This window comes from Peromyscus californicus, unplaced genomic scaffold (genome assembly GCF_007827085.1).
Source record: "Peromyscus californicus insignis strain IS unplaced genomic scaffold, ASM782708v3 Scaffold_4__1_contigs__length_199733344, whole genome shotgun sequence".
NCBI classification, from domain to species: domain Eukaryota; kingdom Metazoa; phylum Chordata; class Mammalia; order Rodentia; family Cricetidae; genus Peromyscus; species Peromyscus californicus.
Window position 1 is genome coordinate 160,594,613 of NW_026294562.1, and position 23,654 is coordinate 160,618,266.

A 23,654-nucleotide genomic window follows, 5' to 3' on the forward strand; every position below is an offset into this window, starting at 1 on the left:
TGAGCTCAAGGGAGTCAACTTGGATCTACCTCAAACAACATCTTGCCAGGTCCAAGCGATGCCAGATGGTTCCACAGAGCCTGGACAGCGAAGTGAAACAGCCAGCTGCCCCAGGATGTGGCCAGCACCCTAGTTTTCTCAGGTCCCCAAAGATGATTGACACCCCTCAGGCCAGCAGGAAGCAGTCTGGAGAACAAGATGCCCTCATCCCCGCCTCACCTGCTACCCCTTTCTAACTCCTCACCTTGTTATAATGAACAAAAGGGAGGAATGTAGCCGGGGCGGCGGTGGCCCACGCCTTTAAGCCCAGTACTTGGGAGGCAGAGGCAGGCGGATCTCTGTGAGTTCGAGGCCAGCCTGGTCTACAGAGTGAGTTCCAGGAAAGGCACAAAGCCACACAGAGAAACCCTGTCTTGAAAAACCAAGGGCGGGGGTGGGGTGGAGGGGGAATGTTAGCATTCAGGCATCTGTACTGGCCTGCCCTTAGGGTCCTGACGGGATACACCTCACCGGCAGTCACTAAGAGCGCCCCCTGTGCACATTCGCTACTTACAAAAGGCGAGCCCATCTCCTGTCTCTCTCTTCCCTCTCCTCCTTCCTTCTCGTCCCCAGGGACCGGTCTCTGCCCCCTTCTCTGCCCCTTCTCTCCCCTCCCCTCAATAAACCTCCCACGTGGGCCCTGTTGTGTGGTGTGACTCCTTCCCGTCGTTTTAAAATACAACAGAGTCTTATTTTTAGAGGGGCAAAATAGAAGCTTGGGGGATGCTGACAGTGTGGGAAATAACGTGTTATAAGGCCAGTTGATGTTTTAGTGAGAAAAGTCATAGAGTCAAGGATGTAGGAGACCGTAGACGGGACAAAGAGTGAACCACTGAAGCAGTTACAAAGGGGGAAACAGAGAGAGGGGGTGTTTGGGGGCACAGGAGGGAGGCTACAGGCCAAGAGAGATTACAGAGTGTGGAAGGTGGGGAGTTCTGAGGGACAGGAAATTATGGCGAGTGATAAAAATTAGCCGGGACATCCTGGGAGTTGGAGCCAGTGAAAATATTCAAGGAAATCAGTGAAGATGCTAGAGGAGCCAAATAGAAATGTGTGTGGGTGAAAAAGAGAAGTACCAGAAGCTGCAGAGATGGCTCATTGTTTAAGAGCACTGGCTGCTCTTCCAGAGGTCCACACGTCAGGCAGCTCACAACTGTGACAGCCAAAGTTACATTTTAAGTTGTAATCCCAGTGCCCAATGAAACAAAAATGTCTCTAATCTGTAAGCCCCTTGCCTAAGGACAGTTTCTGAAATGCTGGAGGCTGTTGTTTATAGGACATAACAAGCCACATGTTTTCATTCCCCTAAACAAGTTTGTTTGACCCATCTGCACCGGATGTGCTTGACCACATGTGGGCAGAGGGTCACAGGATGGAGGTATATTAGGATGTATGCTTGCCCCGATTGGACCCGATGGGAAATTCAATGGATTATTGGTGTTCCTTCTTAAGCCTCTGCAAACTGTGATTCTGGGCCATTTCCTGGGAACCTGGGTCTGGACCTGGCCAGAGCCCATCCACCTGGCCAGTATTTAATTAAAGCTTGCTTCGAAGTTGGCTTCAGATGCCCTTGGACTCAGATGATTGTGAGCTGCCACATGAGTGTTGGGAATCAAACCAGGGTCCTCTGGGAGAGCAGCCAGTGCTCTGACCACTGCGCCCTCTCTCTGGAAGGGCTACAGTTAACCTGTCAGTCCCACTTGCACAAGAACAGATAATTTCCTGGCATGCTGGGGGCTGTTGTTGATGTAAGATAACAAATCATGAGTTTTCACATTAGTAAACAAGGTTGGTTGCTCCAACTACACAGGATGTGCTTGATCACATGTTAGGTGGGAGATCCGTAGGCAGGAAGTACATCAGGATGTATGCTTGCCCCTAATTGAACAACAGTGGGAAGTACATAGCCTTGTGGGTTTTTCCTTTATGAGCGACCAATTAACCTAATTCCGCACCATTCTCTGGGAATCCCAGGTATAGACTAGCCAGTGTCCATCTTCCTGGACAGTACTTAATAAAGCTTGCTCTAACTGGATAATCATTTGGTGTCTTTCTCCTTGCACTTTTCAGGTTTACCACTCTCCAGCCCCCAAATCTTTTCTTAGAGAGGTAAGTAAGAATGAATGAAAAAAAAAAAAAGAATGAATGGCAAATTCAAAACCCGTGCTCAGGCCGGGCGGTGGTGGCGCACGCCTTTAATCCCAGCACTCGGGAGGCAGAGCCAGGCGGATCTCTGTGAGTTCGAGACCAGCCTGGTCTCCAAAGCGAGTTCCAGGAAAGGTACAAAGCTACACAGAGAAACCCTGTCTCGAAAAACCAAAAAAAAAAAAAAAAAAAAAAAAAAACCCGTGCTCAGACCTGAGGCCCTCTCTGTCTCCAGGTGTTTGAACTTATGCCTGCCAAAGAAGATAGCCAGAGTGACGAGGAAAGTGGGGCTCGAAGCATCCAGGATACCCCGGAGTACCAATACCCAGTTGTGTTGGCCCTCTGCTGCTTCCTTCCACTGGGCTTCTTTGCCTTATTCTTCTCTCACAAGGTGGTGATCTATACCAACCCTTCATCCCTCTCCACTCTGACTCCCCCTGCTTCCTAGATTCAGATCCCACACCCCATGTTGGGTCCTTTCAGCTCCCCACTTCACCCTCTATTTCAGCACCTTTTAAAAAAAAAAAAAAAAAAGATTTAGCTGGGTGGTGGTGGCACACACCTTTAATCCCAGCACTCAGGAGGCAGAGGCAGGTGAACCTCTGTGAGTTCCAGGTCAGCCTGGGCTACAGAGTGAGTTCCAGGACAGCCAGGACTGTTAAACAGAGAAACCCTGTCTCGAAAAAAAAAAAAAAAATTTATCATGTGCATTATGTGTTTGTTTGTACGTGTGAATGTTTAGCACCTTTGGAGTCCAGAAGAAGGTGTCCTGGAGCTGGAGGTTCAGGTAGCTGTGAGCCCCTGACATGGGTGCTGGGAACTGAACTCAGGACTTCTGTCAGAGCATTTGGGCTCTTAAACACCAAGCCATCTCTCCAGCCCCTGTCTGAGAATCCTTTAAAGCACATCTTTCCCCTTTTTTCCTCTCCCCCGGAACTCAGACAAGAGTCTACAAGGAAGAGAACGAATATGAAAAGGCACAAGTTGCCTCGGATCGCACCTTCGTTTTGGCCTTGACCTCCATCATTGTAGGAATCTTCATTCTTCTCTTCTTTTTTTACCGACTCTTCTTCATTTAACCTGTCACAGCACACGGACAAACCATCGGATACGTACAACCGCGCCACTTAACCTCGCCAGGACACCTTCTCTTTAATGTCTGGAGCGCCCAGCTGTTTGAGATCAGAAATAAAAACAGCAATAATATCGTACTGTTCCTGGAGTTTGTACACTGCACTGCCCAACACTTCAGATGTCAGACTCGACGGCAGACGCCAACTGGACATCCTCAAACTGCATTCAATTCTGACACTCTTTACCTGCAACACACAAGTCTTTGTGGACTCTGCTTATGCCAGATGGAGAGCCAGATGAAGGCAAGGATGAGCCATGCCTGGGCTGGAGGGCGTGGGCGGGCATCAGGACACCCAGTGGAGGAGCTCTGGTCCTGGATTTGGTGGTGTGACCAACAGGTACTGCTCTTGGAGCTGCCTTTTTTTTTTTTTTCCTTTGATTGCAAATTTAATTGTCAGGAAAATAAGGCCTTTTCCCTTGAGGCAGCTCACAGGCCCTGGGTCACGTTTGTTTGTTTTGTTTTTCAAGACAGGATTTCTCTGTGTAACAGATCTGGCTGTTCTGGAACTCTCTCTTTGTAGACCAGGCTGGCCTCGAACTCACAGAAATCTACCTGCCTCTGGGATTAAAGGCATGTGCCACCACACCCAGCCCTGGGTCACTTTTGGTTTAGTGAGTATATGAGCCACATTTCCTTACATCTTTACATGTATGTGTTTTTACTGATGCCAAAGAATTTTACTTTTTTTGTGGGGAGGAGATTGGTTCTTCCAGACAAGGTTTCTCTATGTAGCTCTCTGACTGTTCTGGAACTCACTATGTAGACCAGGCTGGCCTCGAAATCAGAGATTCACCTGCTTCTGCCTCCCAAGTGCTGGGATTAAAGGAGAATATTACTTTTACCTTGTTAGATTCTGGATCTTTTGATTTCTATAAATATTCTTGAACTTCTTGCTGGAGAACAGTTCAGCCTGACGCCTCCAGGTCTTGTCTCTAGTCCTTTCCAGTCAGCTTTATTATTTAATTATTTATTATTATTATTTATGAGAATTATTTCATCAAGGACTAATCTTACCCAGCCCTCTGTTAAATCTCAAACCCAGAACAAATGGCTGAGGTCCCTATTTAACATTACCAAATTGGACCTGGCGGCGAGGTTCTCCCAGCATCCCTCAGTCCCTAGCTGTTACAGGGTATGGCTGGTATACTCCACCCTCTATCCCAACTCTCCAGCCCAGGGGCTGCCCTTCCCCCAGAGGCTCTTCCGTATATAGTCCAGACATTTTGGTTACCTGCCCCATTTTGTACCTTTGGTCCTCCTGGCTGCTGCACCTGGGTCCCTCTCTCCCCTTCCCCCTCCCTCTCCCCACATTCCCCTGTAGGCAGATTTTTCTTTGTGCTGCCAGCTCACAAAAGAATGATACGGAGACTTATTATTAATCATGAAAGCTCAGCTTTAGCTTAGGCTTGTTCCTAACTAGTTCTTACGACTTAAATTAGCCCATATCTTTCAATCTATGTTCTTTTCCGTGGCTCAGTTACCTTTACTCTGCCCATCCTGCTTCCTCTCCATGTGTTTGGCAACTCTGTCTTCTTCTCCCAGAGCTCTCTGTCTGGAAGTCCCGCCTACACCTTCTGCCTTAGCTATTGGCTGTTCAGCTCTTTATTAAGCCAATCACAGTGACACATCTTCACACAGTGGAAAGGAATATTCCACAACATGGCGCAGCTCAGGGTCATGTCCACTCTGGACTCTCCCAGATGTCCCCTGCCTCTGACTATGTTCTCACTTTATCTATAATAAACTGTCCTCCACCACACCTAGGAGCAGTCATGATCTTTCCTTTGTATTTCTTTTTTTCATTCACCTCTACTCAGTGCCCACTGGAGGAGTTTTTCCCACTTTGGCTGGTAGAACCTCTTAGCCCTCCATGGACTTCAGATAGTTCCAGACTGATCCCTCACCTTGGGTGTTTTCAGTCTTTTGCTCTTTGTTCTTTGGGGAGGCCCGACACCCAGCTCCCAAATAAATCACACATGGAGGCTTATTCTTAATTATAAATGCCCAGACTTAGCTTAGCTTTTTTCTAGCCAGCTTTTCTTAACTTAAATTATCCCATCTACCTTTTGCCTCTGGGCTTTTTCGTTGTCTTCTGTATATCTTACTTTCACTCTTACTCCATGGCTGGCTGGGTGGCTGGGTGGCTGGCTGGGTGGCTGGGTGGCTGGTCCCCAGCATCCTCCTCTCCTTGTTCTCTGGCTCTTTCTTCTTTTCCTCCCAGATTTCTCCTTCTATCTATTCTCTCTGCCTGCCAGCCCCGCCGATCCTTTCTCCTGCCTCACTATTGGCCATTCAGCTCTTTATTAGACTATCAGGTGTCTTAGACAGGCAAAGCAACACAGCTTCACAGAGTTAAACAAATGCAACATAAAAGAATGCAACACATCTTTGCATCATTAAAAAAAATTTTCCACAGCATAAACAAATGTAACACATCTTCAAATAGTATTCCACAACACCTGGGCTGGCTTCCTCATGTGTATCCTGTGTCAGCATGCACTCCTCTCACGGCAGATCCTCTGCAGACTTCTAGGTTCTCTCCCTGTCTTGTGTCCTTTTGTCTGATGAATTCTAGCTGCCTTAGCTAGAATTCTCTACAGCCCTAGCTCTTTATCCTCAGCTTGGCAGAGACTGTGGGCTCTGCTGCGTTCCCTCCTGGAGGGGGGTGTTGATTTGAAGGAAAATGGTCCCCAAAGGGAGAGGCACTATTAGGTGGTGTGACCTTGTTGGAGTAGGTGTGGTCTTGTTGGAGGAAGTGTGTCACTGTGGGGGTGGGTACCTATGCTCAAGCTACTCCCAGTAAGACAGACCACTTCCTGTTGCCTGCAAGATGTAGGACTCTCAGCTACTTCTCCAGCACCATGTCCCACCATGATGATAATGGACTGAACCTCTGAACTATAAGCCACCACCCCAATTAAATGTTTTCCTTTATAAGAGTTGCCGTGGTCCTGGTGTCTCTTCACAGCAATAGAAACCCTAAGACGGGGGCTGTGGGCTCTGCTGCATTCCCTCCTCACACAAACACTTGGGATCTCCTTCCAGGCAGTAAGCTAGGACAATTTTAGGGCTCATCTACTCTCCTTTCTCTTGTACATTACTGCTGTAGGATAATCCTCTTGTATACTGTAAAGATTTGTTGCTCAAATTGGTTTAATAAAATGCTGATTGGCCAGTAGCCAGGCAGGAAGTATAGGCAGGACAACCAAACTAAGAATGCTGGGAAGAGGAAGGGTGGAGTTGGGAGTCACCAGCCAGATGCAGAGGAAGCAAGATGAGAAGAATGTCATACTGGGAAGCTACCAAGCCATGTGGCTAAACATAGATAAGAATTATGGGTTAATTTAAGTGTAAGAGCTAGTTAGTAATAAGCCTGAGCTACTGGCTGAGCATTTATAAGTAATATTAAGCCTCAGAGTCAATTATTTAAGAAGTAGCTGCTGGGTACTTGGGAAGAGGCAGGTGGGAGAGAAACTTTCACCTACACATTACTGCCCTTCCTTGTCTGCTATCCAGTGTTTCGAGGCAATTGTTCTATGGTGTATGTGTGGGGGTGCAGTAGAGAAACTGCCAACATGACCACTTCATAATACGGTTGAGGTTTTTATTGTAGATATGAGGGAGAGAACAGCCAGAGGCATCTGGTAGAGTCCAGAGCAGAGAGAGAAAGAAGTAAACTCAACATGGCCAGCAGACTGGACTGCCCGGGGCTAGGGAAACAGGAGAGTGGGCGAGAATCATGAAGATAGCGAGACAGCAAGAAGTAGAGGAGGAGAGAGAGAGAGAGAGAGAGAGAGAGAGAGAGAGAGAGAGAGAGAGAATTGGAGCAAGTGTATATGGGAGAGTAAATGGATAGCAAGAGACACAAAGAAAAAGAGAGTAAGTGAGAAAGAACAGTGAGAACAGCAGGGTTATAGGGAGAATGAGCAGCTGGAGGAGGGAAGCCTGCAAGCTGGAGGGAGGGAAGCCTGCGAGCTGGAGGAGGGAAGCCTGCGAGCTGGAGGAGGGAAGCCTGCGAGCTGGAGGAGGGAAGCCTGCGAGCTGGAGGAGGGAAGCCTGCGAGCTGGAGGAGGAGGGAAGCCTGCGAGCTGGAGGAGGAGGGAAGCCTGCGAGCTGGAGGAGGAGGGAAGCCTGCGAGCTGGAGGAGGAGGGAAGCCTGCGCGCTGGAGGGAGCTTACAGCAGGGAGGAGGTAAGAAGGCTAAGATACTAGCATGGGCTTTGAAATGTGTAACAGATGCTTGTGATACTGAGGGAGCCTGGAGGCCAGCATGGGCTTTGATAAGCAGCCACAGGTATGTGCCAATGGAGCCATATATCCCTCTGCAAGGAGGCAAGGGAAATGATTCCTTTTGGCAGATGGGAACCAGTCTCATAAGTTCCTGAGGCTGGCTTCTATCTAACTGCCAGAAATCCTCCTGTAGTCCAGTTTGAGCTCATTTTTGGATATTTGGACAGTCTGAGACTTAACACATATATTTTGTCCCATTGAAGAAAAGAGTGTTGGGGGCTGGATGTGGTGGAACACACCTTGATCCTATTGATCTGATAGCAGAGGCAGTTGGATGTCTGTGAGTTCAAAGCCAACCTGGTCTACATAGTTCCAGGCCAGCCATAGTGAAACTCTGTGTCTGAAAGTGTACAGTTAAGCAGGGCAATAGTGGCACACGCCTTTAATCCCAGGCTTTGAGGCAGAGGAAGGCAGATCTCTGTGAGGTCGAGGCCAACTTGGTCTACAAAGCAAGTTCCAGATCAACCATGGCTACACAGAGAAACCATGTCTCAAAAACAAAAACAAACAAACAAAAGCCAGGTAGTGCACACCTTTAGCCCCAGCACTCTGAAGGCAGAGGTGGGAAGATCTTTGTGAGTTCAAGGCCAGCATGGTCCACAAAGTGAGTTCCAAGACAGCCAGGGCTACATAAAGAAACCCTGTCTTGAAATCCACCCCCCCCAAAAAGTGTACAGTTAAAAACTTTGGACAATATAATCTGGTTTCTATTCCTCCATCTTAGCTAGAAGTGGAAGTGGCCATTAATTTCATCAGTCTTTACTAGCTGATTTAAACTGGTTTCTGTCATGAACTTCTATTTAGGTGATTTATGAAATGTTTAAAAACTTTTATCAAGGCTGGGCGGTGGTGGCACACATATTTAATCCCAGCACTGGGGAGGCACAGGCAGGCAGATCTCTGTGAGTTCGAGGCCAGCCTGGTCTACAAAGTGAGTTCCAGGAAAGGCGCAAAACTACACAGAGAAACCCTGTCTCGGAAGAAAGAAAGAAAGAGAGGGAGGGAAGGAGGGAGGGAGGGAGGGAAAAAGAAAGAAAGAAAGAAAGAAAGAAAGAAAGAAAGAAAGAAAGAAAGAAAGAAAGAAAGAAAGAAAGAAAGAAAGAAAGAAAGAAAGAAAGAAAGAAAGAAAGAAAGAAAGAAAGAAAGAAAGAAAGAAAAAGAAAAGAAAGAAAAACACTGGCTCCTCTTCCAGAGAATCTCGATTTGATTCCCCTAACCCACTTGGCAGCTCACAACCGGCTCTTAACTCCAATTTCACGGAATCTGATGCCCTCTTCTGGCCTACGCAAGTACTGCATGCAGGCAAAAAAGCAATGCTCATAAAATAAAATAAAACATATCTTAAAGTATATGTAAAAGTAAGTTAAATTAAAAATTAATAAAATAATCAATAAGTCCATTGTCTCTCCTCATTTGGTTCTCAGTGAATGAAAATGAAAACATGGCCGCTCCTGGGTATGGTTGAGAAGAGTTTTATTACAGATAAGAGGGAGAGAACAGCCAGAAGAGACATCTAGAAGAGTTCAGACTGAACATGGCCAGCAAAATAGACTGGGCCATGAGAGGAGGTGGGGGAGGAGAGCGAGAGAGGAAGAGAAGAGAGGAAAGAGGGGGCCAAAAGGACCCAGAGAGCGCATGGAAACCAAGAGGGCGAGTACCCCAAATGGCTGAGTTAGGGAGGAGGGAAGTGAAACTCAGGGGCTGGAGAGGTCTAGGGTAGGGGACGGGATATGCCAGCCAGGATGACTCTGTAGCGGGTACTTGTGAGTAGAGACTGAGAGAGCCTAGAGGCTAGCATAGATCCTGGCATGATAATAAGCGCCACAGGCATAGGTTAATGGAAGAGCCAAACGTCCCTTTTTGCCAAAGATTAGGAGAATGACTCCTTTTAGCAAGTAGGAGCTACCTTTTTAAGTCCCCGAGGGAATGTGGGCTTTTGTCTACACGCCAGACTTTGAGAGAAGGGAATTCTTGGAACCTGACACTCATCCTCTTCGCGTGCAGGTCCATTTTTCAAGAAAATAAAGTGAAGCCTTCAGGACCTTTTGCCTCTTACAGTGAGTGAAAGAAGAAAAGAGAGCAAGCGGGCGTCTGCACCTCCACCGGTCCTTTTCATTTTCGCTCACTGGAAGCCGCACTCGAGCTTGAAGAGCCGCTATGAAAAGCCGCCTTGCTCCAAGACCTGGAAGCAAGGACCAGCCGCCGGCTCGGCAGCCGGGCACGTCTCGGCGTCGCGCTCGTGACGTCATGTGTGGGCGCCAGCGTCGGAGAGCGTGCGGGAAGCAGGGACTGCCGCCGAGCTCTCTGACAGCCATGGAACTAACGCAGAAAGCGCGGGAACTTAGTTGCTGGGCTGCCGAAAAGATGGAGGTGCCCCACGCGGCCCGGCCCCCGGAGTCGACGCTGCGCAGGTGAGGCCGCTCCTGGAGTAAGGACTCCACAACCTGGAATTAGCCTCCAGGAGTGAGATCCCCAGCCCTCGTGAGGATGAGACAGCGCCCCACCCAGAGCGGTCTCTCCCAAAAAAGAATCTTGGAGTTGAGTGAGGAGCCCAGGTGGTGACGCCTGGGACGCCGTACAAAGCAGGATCCCTGGCACCTGTCATCATAGTCCAAGCGTTAATGGAGCCCCTCTCCACCCACAGTGTGAAAATAGGACCTGCAGAGTAAGGCGGCCCCGGCAACACCTCCCCTTTGCCACTCTGCCCTAAGCGAAGATGACACTAGGTGGTTAGCAATAGCCGTCCTATTGGGGACCGAATCAGGAGGAGCAATGACCATGACCCTGTTAGGAAAGATCATTCCCTGAGTGTAGACCTCTTCTAACCCTCTCCTAGAAGAAAGAGAACCCCACTGTGGAATGAGAATCCCCTCTCAGTGACACCCCCACCCCAGGAGCACTGGCCTCTCTTCCCAGAAGTAGAAACTCTTGGGACTTTCCACCACCATACCTGTGGGAATGGTGGAGGCTCCTCCTCCTGGGTGATGCCCCAAGCATACCTTCTGCTGTATCTCTGCAGGCTGTGTCTGGGTCAGGGGGCTGACATCTGGGCCTACATCGTGCAGCATGTGCACAGTCAAAGGTAAACCAAGCTAGTTGGAGGGGTCAGGGAGGGGGAAAGGCATAGGCAAGGCCCTCAGCAACTCCTCACCCTCCGTCTTTCCAATGCAGGAGTATCAAGACGATCCGGGGAAACCTCCTCTGGTAACTGCTTCTCAAAGTCATCCCTGTCTTCCCCAATCCTGTCGCCATGCTCATCCACAGCCTCTGCTTCCTGCCTTCTTCCCTGGCAGCCCCGACCACCTAACTCTCCTCTCATTTCTTTAGGTACGGCCATCAGGACAATCCAAAGGTGAGAAGCCCGTGCTGTAAGATTCTCTTTCAACCAGAAAAGAGCTTGCAAATATTTGCTCTAGGCTGGATTTGTCAGGGACACTGTGTCACAAAACAGCCCAGATCTTTGTGCTCCCAGAGGCTGTAGTCCAGGGGGAGCCTGGCTGAGTAGGGTAGGGAGCGACGGAACATAGACATGGGGCACAAGTGTTGGCAAGAGGAGGGCACTGAGCTGAGACCTGTAGCCTCAGCACTCAGGAGAAGGCAGAAGGATCACTGTGAGCCTAAGGCCAGCCTGGGATGTGTTATATTTGTTTATGCTGTGAAATATTTGTTTAATGATGCAAAGATGGTGGTGGTGGCACACGCCTTTCCCAGCACTTGGGAGGCAGAGGCAGGCAGATCTCTGTGAGTTTGAGGCTAGCCTGGTTTACAAAGTGAGTTCTAGGACAGGCACCAAAGCTATACAGAGAAACTCTCTCAAAAAAAAAAATGCAAAGATGTGTTACATTTGTTTGATTAAATAAAATTAACCTGCAGTCAGGAGGTTGACAGCTACTTGTTATTCAGCCTCCCTGAGCGAGCAGAATTTCACCTCAACCTTTGAATCCTGAGTTCTGTAGAGGGATAGAAGAGATCTAGATAAGATCCCTTTAGTGGCCGTGATGGAGCCGGTGCCTGAGGGGACAGAATTCCCACCTGACTACGGCTGCACTGGCCAAACTGCTGCGGGGTTGCAACTGCCCGATTAGGACCCCAGTTGCTTAAGGGGCAGCTACTGAATTTAATGAAAAACAGCACTGGAGAAAGGACAGCTTTGGGAGCCACTAAGGGACACAGAAAGAGGTCAAGACTAGGAGGACACTAGAGAGGTGGCTCAATAGTTAAGGGGACCCCAGTTCAGATCCAGCATCCAGAGCAGATGGCTAACCATCTGTGCAGAGCAGATGGCTAACCAACTGTGATTTCAGCTCTAGAGGATTCAACACCTGGCCTCCACTGGCACCTGTATGCATGTGATGCACACACACACACACACACACACACACATTTTTTTAAAGACTAAGACAGAAGCTTGGTGTGGTGGTACTTGCCTTTTATCCCAGTACTTGGAAGCTGAAGCAGGACTGTGAGGTTTAACTGAGCTAGTTACATAGCAAAACCCTGTCTCAATAAAAATAAAAAATTAGAAAAGGCCTCTGGCAGAGATGTGGGAGTCCCACACACAAAACCAGGAAGATGGTGAGGGAATCAGTCCCAGGAGGGAGAGAGCCAGATAGACTCTCCCAGGAGCTGATCCTAATGCCACCCAGAAGGGGGTCCAGCCAGGCTGAGCCTCAGTGAGTCCAAGCATTAGCCTTCTGACACTGTACTGATCCCATCAGGTCCGTCAGAAGTTGGAGTTGGAAGCCACTGTGGCCCGCCTGCGTGCAGAGATCCAAGGGCTAGACCAGAGTCTGGAGCTGATGGATCAAGAGACTGAAGCTCAGGGTGACTCGTGGGGCCAGCCCAAGGGGCAATGAGACCCCGGATGAGGGAGGTGCTGACAGTCTCCCTTGTTCCTCCCACAGACATGGCCGTGGCACAGACACTGCAGAGCCTGAAAGATACCCAGCATCGAACTCTTCTCCTCCAGGCCCAAGCCAGGGCTGTACGAAGACAGCAACGTGGACTGCAAGATCCCATGCAGAGGCTGCAGAATCAGCTCAGGCGCCTGCAGGACATGCAGAGGTGGGGTTCAGCCTCCCCAGGGAGTTTAGCCATTCTCCTCAGAGACCCCGGTGCTCTGCCTGGTCCCTTCCTGCTTCCAGCTGTAACGTAAGGGCCATCAGGACAAGGAGTTCTATTATCTTGGGCACTCGGATTTATGGTACCCACTAGATATCTAGGCCACTGGCTTTGAGGGAACAACCGAATACACAGCATAGGTCCCACCCTCCTGTAGCTGATGGCCTCCTGCATAGAAGGCAGATGGTAACCAAGGAAATATCTCATAGTTTCAGGTAGATCCCTCAGGAGATAAATTCTGGGAAGGATCGTATGATGAAGGGGGAGGAGTCTCCATAGCAAGCTTAGAGGCCAGAGCTCAGCTTGGGTGGACAGCCAGGAGTAGCCCTCGCCTAGCTGGCCAGGGGGACATATGAGGAGGCCGAGTGGGAGAGGTGGGCAAAGCCATGGGGACACTGCAGTTTCTCTCTGAAACACCAGATGCCCTGGCTTGGCTACTTAGAACTGCATGATCTTGGGCGAAGTATTCTTTGTTCCTAAGATCTATGGAATGGTGCTAATGTTCAGCCTCTCTAGTTAGTATAAGAATTAGGTGAATCCAATTCATGGAAAGTGCTCAGATGTCTGCCAGCTGTTCTGAGTGTGATAGAAAAGTGTCATGACACTCCTTAGGTCTCATGGGGGTATTTTGTTTTTTTAAGAGTACATGTTTTTGTTTTTCTTTTATTTTATGTATGTGGGTGTTTTGCTGGCATGTAAGTCTGTGCACCATGCATATGCCTGGTGCCCTCAGAAGCCAGAAGAGGGCATTGGCTCCCCTGGAACTGAAAGCTGCCACGTGGGTGCTGGGAATCAAACCCAAGTCCTCTGGAAAAGTAGAAGGCCTTACCTCTGACCCATCTCTTCCTCCCATGTAGCTGTTTGCTATAGTGGTACTCAGCATTAAACCTCAGGCCTCACATGTCCTAAACAAGTGCTTTACTACTGAGCCACACCCCTTACATTTTGTTTGTTTGTTTTTTGTTTTAGATAGGGTCTATGTAGACCAGGCTGGCCCCAAAGTGACAATGAACCGTCTGCCTCTGTCTCCCAAGTGCTGGGATTAAAGGTGTGCACCACCACGCCCACCCCTTGCCCCTTTGCTTGTTTGAAGATATATTGATTGTTTTTGCTTATGCCTGTGTGAGTTTCTGTGCACCACATGCATGCTGGTGCCCATGGAAGCCAGAAGACATGAGATCGCCTGGAGCTGGAGTTACAGGCAGTTGTGAGCCACTGAATATGAGTGCTGGGAACCAAACCCAGGTCCTGTGCAAGAGCAATGTGTGTTCTTCACCACAGAGCCATCTCTCCGAGCCCCAACTTGCCTTTTTTTTACTTTGTATAAAATTTGAGACAAAGTCTTACTAAGTTACCTAGACTGGCCTTCAATTTGCTTTGTAATCACAGCAGCTGTGCTGGCCTCCCACGGTACTGTGTAGCCCAAGGAGCTGAAGAGATGTCTCAGCGGTGAAGAGCACTGCTTGCTCTTTCAGAGGACCTGGGTTCAATTCCCAGCACCCACTGGCAGCTCACCGTGTAGCCCAGGTTGACTTCAGACTTTCAGTGATCTTCCTGTCTCAACTGCCTGAGTGCTGGAATCTAGTGTTTCTCAACCTGTGGGTTGCAACTCCCCTGCGCTGGCAGACCCTTTCATGGCGGTCACCTCTTAGGACAATTGGAAAACACAGATATTTACATTGATTCATAACAGTAGCAAAATGACAGTTATGAAGTAGCAACAAAATATTTTATGGTCAGGGGTCAGCACAACATGAGGAGCTGTATTAAAAGGTCACAGCACTAGGAAGGTTGAGAACCACTGGCTAGAATCTCAGGCATGAGCCACTGTGCCTGACTTTCCCCAGATTTTAATAGGGTTGCTGACCACTGTCAGACCAGAGAGGACAGGAAGAGGTGGACCATAGACCAATGAGGAGTCTAATGTCGGAGATGACAGTAGCCAAGAGACAGCCCATGAGGGCCAGGCAGGGGGGGGGGGCACATCTGCTCTCCCTAGAACCCCATTCCAGTTACACTCTTCCTTCCAGGAAAGCCAAAGTGGATGTGACCTTTGGACCTCTGGTGTCAGCAGCCCCAGCCCTAGAGCCTGAGGTGTTGGTGAGAGCCCTGGGCTGTGCAGGGGCTATGAGGAGTCAGGGATCAAGCAGAGGCCTGGAACCCACTTAGGCCCCATCCTCTTGCCCCTAGCGTGATGTCCGGACAGCCTGCTCCCTTCGGACTCAGTTCCTGCAGAACCTTCTCATTCCTCAGGCCAGGGGAAGCAGCATCCCGTGAGTGTTCACAGGCTCCAGGAGCCTGGGAAGGCCCTGGGCGTGAGGGGCAGGAGATGGCTGGTTTATAAATTACTCAAGACTGGATTTCTGGGTTATGTCCTGTGTGAGCTCCAAGGGTGGGATGAGGAAGCAACAGCCAGGTGATCAGGGCTGTTTGAGGTAGGGAGGCCGGAGGCTATAGGACCCAGAGGAGGCCCTTACCCAGCTGGGAGTGGGGAGGGGAGGGACTCTGGTGAGGAGACTTAATTAGGGTGAAGGATCAAGAACTAACAGAACTTGTAATGGCTCCCAGGACAGCAAGTTCAGATAATGGGGGGACTCAAGCCTAATAAGCACATATGGACTCAATTTCCTTATCCATCCAGTGGAGACAATGATAGCTCCTACTTACATGTAGTGGTGATAGAGGGTAACTGATGTATCCTACAACATTCCTTGTCCCCTCACCCAAATCCACAGAAGCCCTCGTGAGGACCACTTCGGAAGTTCCCATCAGCAGTGGCTAAGCTCCGTTGAGGTAAGAGGGCAGGGCTCTCAGGGAAGGCTACTTCCTCCTGCTCCATGAGGAAATTTCCAGTTGCCAACCCCCACTCGTCTAGCCATAAGTCATCTCCCTGATTTCCCCCTTGTCCCTACCAGACACTGCTGACAAACCACCCTGCCGGCCACATCCTGGCTGCCTTGACGTACCTGGCTGCCGAGCGGGAGACAGAGCTCTGGTCCCGGTGTGGTGGGGATGGGCTCAAAGAAGAGGTGATGTCCAGGTGGGCGGTGAAGGTTGTTATAGCTAGGAGCAGGCCGCAGCCTGCGATTGGGGTGGGACTGAATGCCAGCCTATAGCAGGGGAGGAGAAGACTGATACTGACTATGACACTCATCGAGACAAAAATAAAGGACTCTTCCCTCAGCTGTTCTGTCCCTGCCCCAGGCCCCAGGCACCAGACCCATCAAACTCCATCCAGGCCCTGCCATCCTCCGTTCATCTCATCCAGGTAACCCTGAGACACTTTCCTAAACCCACTGAACGCCTCTGCCCATGGACCATGCCCACACAGCCTTTGTACCCCCAGGAAGGCTGGCAGGCCGTAGGTACACTAGTTACCCAGAGGAGTGCCCTCCTGGGTGAGCGACAAGTCCTGACTGGCCGCCTCCAGAGCCTAGTGGAGGAGGTGGAGAGGCACGCTCTGGGATCCAGTGAGAGGTAAAGAGGCTCCCTCAGGGGTGGCCCTCTCCCAGGAGGCTGGGGATACTGGATGTTGTCCACCCTGGGGCCCCCCTCATTTCCTCCCCATCCTGGCACTTGTTTCCTGTGTTTGGGGTTCCTCGTGCCTCCCTGAAGATCTCATCTCCCCAGTGTGGCTGCCAGTCTCCTTGCTTTCTTTCAATTTCTCGCCACGCCCCAGGAAAATGCTGCTGCTGGGACTTAGGTGCAGTGGCCTGTGGGCAGAGCTCAAAGCTCTTCATGCCCAGAGCCAGGAACTGGGGGACGCGGTTGGGCACCGGCAACTTCTGCTTCGGGAGCTGCTGGCCAAGCAGCAGCGGATCCTGCAGTGGCGTCAGCTGGTGGTGAGATCCTGGGCCTGTAGCAGGGTCAGAGTGGAGGTGTAAGGCCTAGAGAACAAGAACTGGGCCTCCAGAGCTCAGTGCTAAGAGTTCTGGCTGCAGTGGTTGGTGGTGGCGCACACCTTTAATCTCAGCACTCCAGAGGCAGAGGCAGAGGATCTCTGTGAGTTTGAGGCCAGCCTGGTCTACAGAGCTACTTCTAGGACAGCCAAGGCTACACAAAGAAACCCTATCTTGAAAAAAAGAATACTAGATGTTCTTCCAGAGAACCTGGGTTCAATGCCTACATGGCAGCTCATAATTGGGACTTCAGTTCCAAGGGATCCGATACCCTCTTTCTACCTCTATGGGTATCAAGTATGCATAAGATACATAGACATCCATATAGGCTAAACACCCATACACATAAAGTAAAAATAAATAAATCTAAAAAAATTTAAGGGGTAGGGAGGGGAGGGATGAACAAACAAACTGGGCCTCTGTGGGGAGGGACCCAGGGTGTAACTCCCATGAAGAAGCAGGACCTGCACCTTGTAAGAAGGGGTGGGCTGCCCTGGGCAGTGGGAAGAACAGGAAGCTAGTGTCATGGGCCTCCTAATTCCCAGGAGGAGACCCAGGAACAGATCCGCCTGGTCATCAAGGGAAACTCAGTCATCAAGACCCGTCTGAGCAGGGGCCCAGAGGAGGTAAGGTGAATGTTGGGCAAGGCTTGGTTAGGAAGGGTGAGCCCAGCCCACCCCATCCACCCTCTGTCCCACAGGTGCTGACTCTGATTCAGCAGAAGGTTGTTCCCACCTCAGAAGCGGTGGCACCACAGAGCCAGGAACTGCTCCGCTGCTTGAAGGAAGAAGCCCAACACCTGCCCCACATTCTGCTGGGTCCCCTGCTGTGGTACCATGCCAAAGGGTGAGGCTGGGTGTAGCATGAATCTTAACAGTTCTTATTAATAAGATCAAACCCGAGGCCAGTTATTGGGGTCAATGCTGGTAGATCAGAGAGACAGAACAAGCCACAGCTAACCTCACCTTGCCAATTCCTCAGCTGGTCTTGTCTCCTCAGACTGGAGGCTTCTGTGTCCTCATCCCAATGGCTCTCAGCTGAACTGCTGCTAGAAACCTGAATGCTTAACCAGCCAAATGCTTAACCAGGCAAATGCTTCTAGTTTCTGGTCCTCACGCCTTATAAACCTTTCTGCTTTCTACCACCACTCCCTGGGATTAAAGGCTGCTTTCTGGGATTAAAGGCGTGAGTCACCATGCCTGACTGTTTCCAATTCGGCCCTGAACTCACAGAGATGCAGAAGAATTTCTGTCTCTGGAATGCTAGGATTAAAGGCGTGAGTGCCACCATTTTCTAGCCTCTGTATCTAGTGGCTGTCTGTTCTCTGACCCCAGATAAGTTTATTAAGGTACACAATATTTTGGGGAACACAATACCACCACACTGGGTCAGCCCTGTCTTCCCCGATGAAACACCATTCACCTGAGTAACTCTAAGGCTAGGTTCAGGTAGAGGGGAGCCACACTCTCAGAAAATAAAGGTGATCAAGAAGACAGCTGACATCCACCTTGGGCCTCCACACACATGCACGTGCACACAAAAGCAGCCAGGGTCCCCAGACTCTCAAAACTAACCCCATATCATCAGCTACAGTCTGGTCTCCCAGTCCTTAGCCCCACCTCCAAGTCCCTTTCTCCCCAGAGCTTCTAGAAATCAGGCTGTTCTATTAGTGTTCTTATTGCTACCCGCAGGCTGAAGCCGCTACCCAGGATCCTACCATCCATCCATCAGCTGCACCCCACTACCCCAAGGAGTTCCAGCCTCATCTCGCTGAGCCATACCCTGGGGCTGCCTGTAGGGAAAGTGAGTGCCCATGCCCTGTGACCTGTCTGCCCATTCCAATCCCAACTCTATGGCCAAGATGACCATCTTTCCCCTGCCCCCAGGCACCCGAGCTACTCCTTCCAAAGGCTGTCTCTCTCTGCCAAGACCTTCTGTTTCTCCAAGACCAGTTGGGTCTCCGAAGAGGAAATCTCCTTCACGTGAAGACCAGTATGCCCCTGGGGCCATCCACCCAGGGTACGTTGGCTTTGCAGATCCTGCACCTTCCGTTTGCACCACCACAGGCTTCCTGAAGTGCTAAGAACCCCACACCATGGTGTGCTGGAAACACACTTGCTTGTTTCCTCTGCTCAGCAAGCTCTTGGCTCTGGTCGGTGCTGTTCCCCAGTGACAGAGCAGGGAGCTCAGGTGCACGAGGCTCAGTAGCCCGGCCACGTGGTAGAATGAAGCTTGGTTGGTTTGCTTTTATTTTTTTGGTATGTATCTCACCGTGTAGCCCAGGCTGGCATTCAAACTTAAGATCCTCTTGCCTCTTCCTCCCAAGGAAGGCCTGTACCACCACTCCCAGCACGAGCTTGGATATGAACCTAGATAGTCAGATGTGGAGCTAACTAAAAAGCTATACAACCTGTCCATTTGCCAAGTACTCACTCATTGCCATCAGAATGTTCCTTTAGTGTGTGTGTGTGCCATGTCTGTGAGGGTCAGAGGACAACTTGTTGGAGTCTGTTCTCTCGGTCCACCATGTGGGTCCCAGGGGTCAAGCTCAGGAAGTCAGGCTTGGCAGCAAGCGCCTTTACCTGCTGAGCCACCTTGATGGCCCAGAGTGTGTTCTGTTGTTGTTTCTTGAGACAGGGTAAGTAGCCTAAGCTGGCCTCAGAAAAACAATCTGTTCCCTTAACTGCCCAAATGCTGGAATGATAGCCCTGCACCATGACCCCTGGCCTCGCGGTTATCTTGAACTCCTAATATACCTGTAACAACTCTTAGGTCCCTCTACTCTAAAGAATAATTGTGTCCCCTTCCTTCCTGGCTTCCTCCCCTCTCTAATTGATCCCTGCCCTCTTCATCTGGCAGAAATCAGGCTTAGTTCCCATGGCTCCCTAACCCCATGTCAACTCATCAGCAAGCCCTCAGAGTCCCAACTCCAGGCTTCATTATGAGCCCTGCCACACTAGCCCATGACTCAGGAATTCTCAGAGACAGCAGGCCTAGACAAAGAGCATGTAAGAGTCACGGTGGATGTCACAGACAGGGAATGCAGTGACCATGATGCTTTCTGCATTAGGTTTCAGTGGGGTTTTGTTTTGGTACATGGAGAGGGACTAGGCCCATTCACCATCTGCAAGAGTGAAAGGTTGGAGCAGGGTGAAAGGGCCTTGGGATAAAGGATGCTAGGAGGGATAAGGATGTTTCCCAAAGGGGAAGATGGTGAGCTGAAGACAGTGCTCGGGGAGTGGATGCTTGCCTAGCATGCGTACAGCCCATAACCGCACTGCATGAAAGGAGCATGGTGGTGGGAATGGTGGCGCACACCTTTAATCCCTGTAAGGGGAGGCAGAGACAGGAGGGTCTCTGTGGGAGATAGTGAGGTCCAAGCCAGCCAGGCCTACATAGTGTCGAAAGACCTGTCTCTAAAAAACGGTGGTGGCTCGAGAGACGGGCGGCTCAGTGGTCAGGGGCACCTGCTCTCACAGGGGACCTGGGGCAGCCCAGCACCCACATGGCACGCAGCTCACAACCATCGTAACTCCAGCCAGGGCCACACAGAAAGAACAGAAGGAGAAACAAAGGAAAAGTGTGGGCCCTGGAGTTAGGGCACGTTTTCCCCAGAAGGGAACAGGAACCACATAATGCAGACTGTCACAAACTGGACAGAGCCTGGACTCTGCCTGGAGGGCACTGGGGAGCCTGGAAGCAGACTTCTGAGCAGGAGAGGGAGACACTCAGGAAGAAGCTTCTGGTTAACTGGAGGGTGAGCAGAATGGAAGAGTAAGGCCTGGAGCCTAGGAAAGAGGCCACAGAGAGGAGAAAGAAACTGACGCAGCTGAGTGTGTGTCAGAGACTCGTGGGCCATAGAGTAGAAGGCAGGAAAGTCTAGGTTGAAGCCTTGAAGGTGGCATCCTTGAGATGGAGACCCTGGAGACAGGGCATGAACTGCCTCCCCACTGTAACCTCCAGAGCTGCTGCAGATCCAGGCGTCTCAAGAAAAGGAGCAGAACGAGGCCATGGGGCAGGCCCTGAAGAAGCTGGAGGACCTGATGGAACAGGCACTGGAGCAAATCCCCAAGCTGCAAGTGTTCGTTGGGGACTGGTGAGATGGGGCTTCGAGCACAGGGAACTGACTGCTTCACAGCCAGAGCTACCATGATGGGAGGGTCTGGAGGCCGGGGCTTTCCTCAGACACCGCTCCTTTCCTCAGGTGGGAGCAGCCAGGCCAAGCCGCCCTCTCTGGGGAGCTCTGCCAGGGTCTGTCCCTGCCCCAGTGGCAACTGCGCTGGGCCCAGGCCCGGGGAGCACTGCAGCAGCCATACAAATGAAGAGGAGGCCAGGGGCAGTCAAGAATTGCAATTTAGCCTGGTGGTATGAGCCTGTTGTCTGCTCGGGAGGCCGAGGAGCCCAGGAAAGGACTCCTGTTGATTTCTACGCCAGCCTCGGCTACACAGCAATTTCCAAGACAGCCTAGGCTACATAGTGAGAGCTCCTATTTCAAAAATAAATAGTATTTAACCCCCAAACTTCACCTCCCTCAATAAAGCATTTGAAAGAAAGTATTGCCCGCTTCTGTCAGCTTTGTCCTGGCACAGACCTTCAGTTCCTTCTGGCTGCCATTCTGTGGCTCTTCCCAGTTCTCTCCATGCCCTTCCATTCAAGCCAAGAGAAAGGGGTTTTTTGGACCGTACACCTTAGAGTGGCTGCTTCACTTTCCTCCTCAGCAGATTAAATCAAATGAACCAAAGCCCCTGCCTTCAGAGACCTAGTGGCCTAGGAGAGGGAGCTAGCCAGCTGGCAAGGTGAATGACGGTATGGCACAGCGGAACCTAACTGCCATGAAGACATTAAGTAGGGTAAGGGAGTTGGAGGGAGCCTTCCAGGGCAGAGCTTTGCTGGAAAGGTGAATCAGAAAGGCTGCAGGTGGCTGGAGCAGCACAGTGCCTTGCCAGAATAGAGCCCTGTGCAGTGCGAGAGATGAGAGTGTCCTCTAGGGTTCTGTTTTGATCGGCTATGAACATAGCCCAGGCTGGCCTTCGACTCAGGAGCCTCCTGCCTCCACCACCCACACCTCAGTGTTTGTACTACCAGGTTGTCTCAATCCCTTTTCTAAACACTGTGACAACCCAAGAGAGGCTCATTCCGGCTCCTTGAGAGGCTCCTGTGCGTCCTGGGAGGGAAGGCATGGCCGCTGAAGTAACTTGGACGGGAGCTGAAGGAGTTGCTTGTTCGTATCACGATGGAGCTAGAGACAGAATATTGAGTAGAATCAGAGAGGAATACAAAAGGCTCGCTGCCGGCAGCCCACTCCTTCTAGGCAGGTCCTATATCCCAAAGGTTCGCTAACTTCACAAAACAGCACCAACACCTGGGAACCAAATATTCAAACACGAACCTGTATGGGCCGTTTCAGATTCAGACTCCAACACGGGTTTTACAGTTAGTACAGTTTTTCTTTTTTATGTTTAAATCCGAGCTATTGGTAGTTTATCTGAGAAGAATGATCTGTTGTCGCCTTACTTTAGACATATCCCTACTTTGGAGGAGGGGCAGTAAGATGACTCGCTGGGTAAGGGCAGTGGTCTCCAAGCCTGATGACCTGAGTTCAACCCCTGGGACCTAATTCATAGCGGGAGGAGAGATCAGCTCCTGCAAGTGGTCTCCTGTCCACCATGTGCGCTATGGTATGCACATGGACACACACAAGTAAGTGTTATTTAAATGTTTCACAAAAGGATACAATGTAAATGCCTTACAACATTGTGTTTGCATTAGAAACGCAACTTAGTTTTCCTGAAACGTCCCTTGTAAATGACAACATTGGAGCGGGCGGTGGTGGCACACACCTTTAATCCCAAGCAGAGGCAGACAGATCTCTGTGAGTTCGAGGCCAGCCTAGTCTACAGAGTGAGATCCAGGAAAGGTGCAAAGCTACACAGAGAAACCCTGTCTCGAAAAACCAAAAAAAAAAAAAAAAAAAAAAAAATGACCTAAAGCATAAATTTTCATGAGTCTATATTGACAAAATGATTGAATAAATGGGTGACAATAGAGAAATCTTCCACTAAAATTTGTAATATTTATGTACATATTCTTTCAAGGAGGTGTAGCAAAGTCACATGAAGTGGCACACACAGTTCCTGCATTCAGAAGGCTGAGACAAGAGGATGCTAACCTGGGACTATATAGAGACCCTGCATCAAAAAGAAGTGACATGTAATTCCCTATTCCTCAAGGCTGCACTTGATGGTGTCTTCCTTCTAGAGTACAGAAAAGCAATTTTTAAAGGAAATCTATAGTGGAAACGCTCAATATGACCTCGTCCAAGTGACAGGTGATAACCATATGTATAATTTGTATTCTTGGGCTCTGAGAAGAAAACCACTTTACCCTCTGTGGCCTTTTCCCCAGAGAGCATGAGTAGAATAACGAGGGAAAAAACATCAAATCCCAAATGAAGAACACGCTACAAAACACCTAACAGCATTCCTCAAACGTGTCACAGGGAGGAAGACCCAACAGAAACCCAACAACTAAATGGAACGGGAATGTGGCATCCTGGTGAGATGCTGGAACAGAACAGGGACATTAGGTAAAACCAAAGGACACTGGAATGACCCATGAGCCTTAATTCATGAAAATGTCAGCGGGCTTGGAGGAGCAGTCAGGAGACAGAAGCGGCTAACAAACAAAAAACTTCAATTCTCCCTAGATATCTCTAGCATAAAAGGTGCGTACCTACAATTCCAGCACTTGCAAGGCTGAAGCAGGAATTCCTAATAGTTCGAGGACAACCTAGGCTACCAAGTGAGTTCCATGCCTGGGCTCAAGAGCCAGACCCTGTCTCAAAAACCAAACCAAACCAAACCCCAAAAGGAAAACATGAAGCCAGTCCGTAAAAAAATAATAACGAACTGACGCCTGGCAGAGTGTCAGGAGACGGACTTGGAGGTGTTTACAAACTTCTGGAAGGGCCTCGGAACTTCCACAGCGGGGTGGGTCTAACTGACGTTCTTCGTTCTCATTCGCCTA

At 50.1% G+C, this 23,654-nt stretch overlaps 1 protein-coding gene across 4 annotated transcripts in view; it reads left to right on the forward strand.

Annotated features, from left to right (window-relative positions):
- Positions 1-21,184, forward strand: part of Haus5 (HAUS augmin like complex subunit 5) — a 46,455-nt gene extending 25,271 nt beyond the window's left edge. The window contains exons 2-23 of one of the 4 annotated variants that reach the window (XM_052761780.1): positions 2,110-2,148; positions 2,420-2,575; positions 3,126-3,656; positions 9,613-10,019; positions 10,628-10,690; positions 10,780-10,812; positions 10,936-10,960; positions 12,327-12,432; positions 12,513-12,672; positions 14,760-14,829; positions 14,920-15,002; positions 15,465-15,522; positions 15,645-15,769; positions 15,934-15,997; positions 16,076-16,206; positions 16,409-16,571; positions 17,174-17,254; positions 17,329-17,474; positions 18,320-18,431; positions 18,515-18,647; positions 20,592-20,724; positions 20,833-21,184. In XM_052761780.1, the coding sequence (XP_052617740.1) occupies positions 9,766-10,019; positions 10,628-10,690; positions 10,780-10,812; positions 10,936-10,960; positions 12,327-12,432; positions 12,513-12,672; positions 14,760-14,829; positions 14,920-15,002; positions 15,465-15,522; positions 15,645-15,769; positions 15,934-15,997; positions 16,076-16,206; positions 16,409-16,571; positions 17,174-17,254; positions 17,329-17,474; positions 18,320-18,431; positions 18,515-18,647; positions 20,592-20,724; positions 20,833-20,950 (2,058 nt within the window). In that variant the 5' untranslated portion in view covers positions 2,110-2,148; positions 2,420-2,575; positions 3,126-3,656; positions 9,613-9,765 and the 3' untranslated portion in view covers positions 20,951-21,184. The remainder of the gene's footprint in view (positions 1-2,109; positions 2,149-2,419; positions 2,576-3,125; positions 3,657-9,612; positions 10,020-10,627; positions 10,691-10,779; positions 10,813-10,935; positions 10,961-12,326; positions 12,433-12,512; positions 12,673-14,759; positions 14,830-14,919; positions 15,003-15,464; positions 15,523-15,644; positions 15,770-15,933; positions 15,998-16,075; positions 16,207-16,408; positions 16,572-17,173; positions 17,255-17,328; positions 17,475-18,319; positions 18,432-18,514; positions 18,648-20,591; positions 20,725-20,832) is intronic. The other 3 variants (XM_052761781.1, XM_052761782.1, XM_052761783.1) reach the window with 3 other exon arrangements.
- Positions 21,185-23,654: the final 2,470 nt, after the last annotated feature.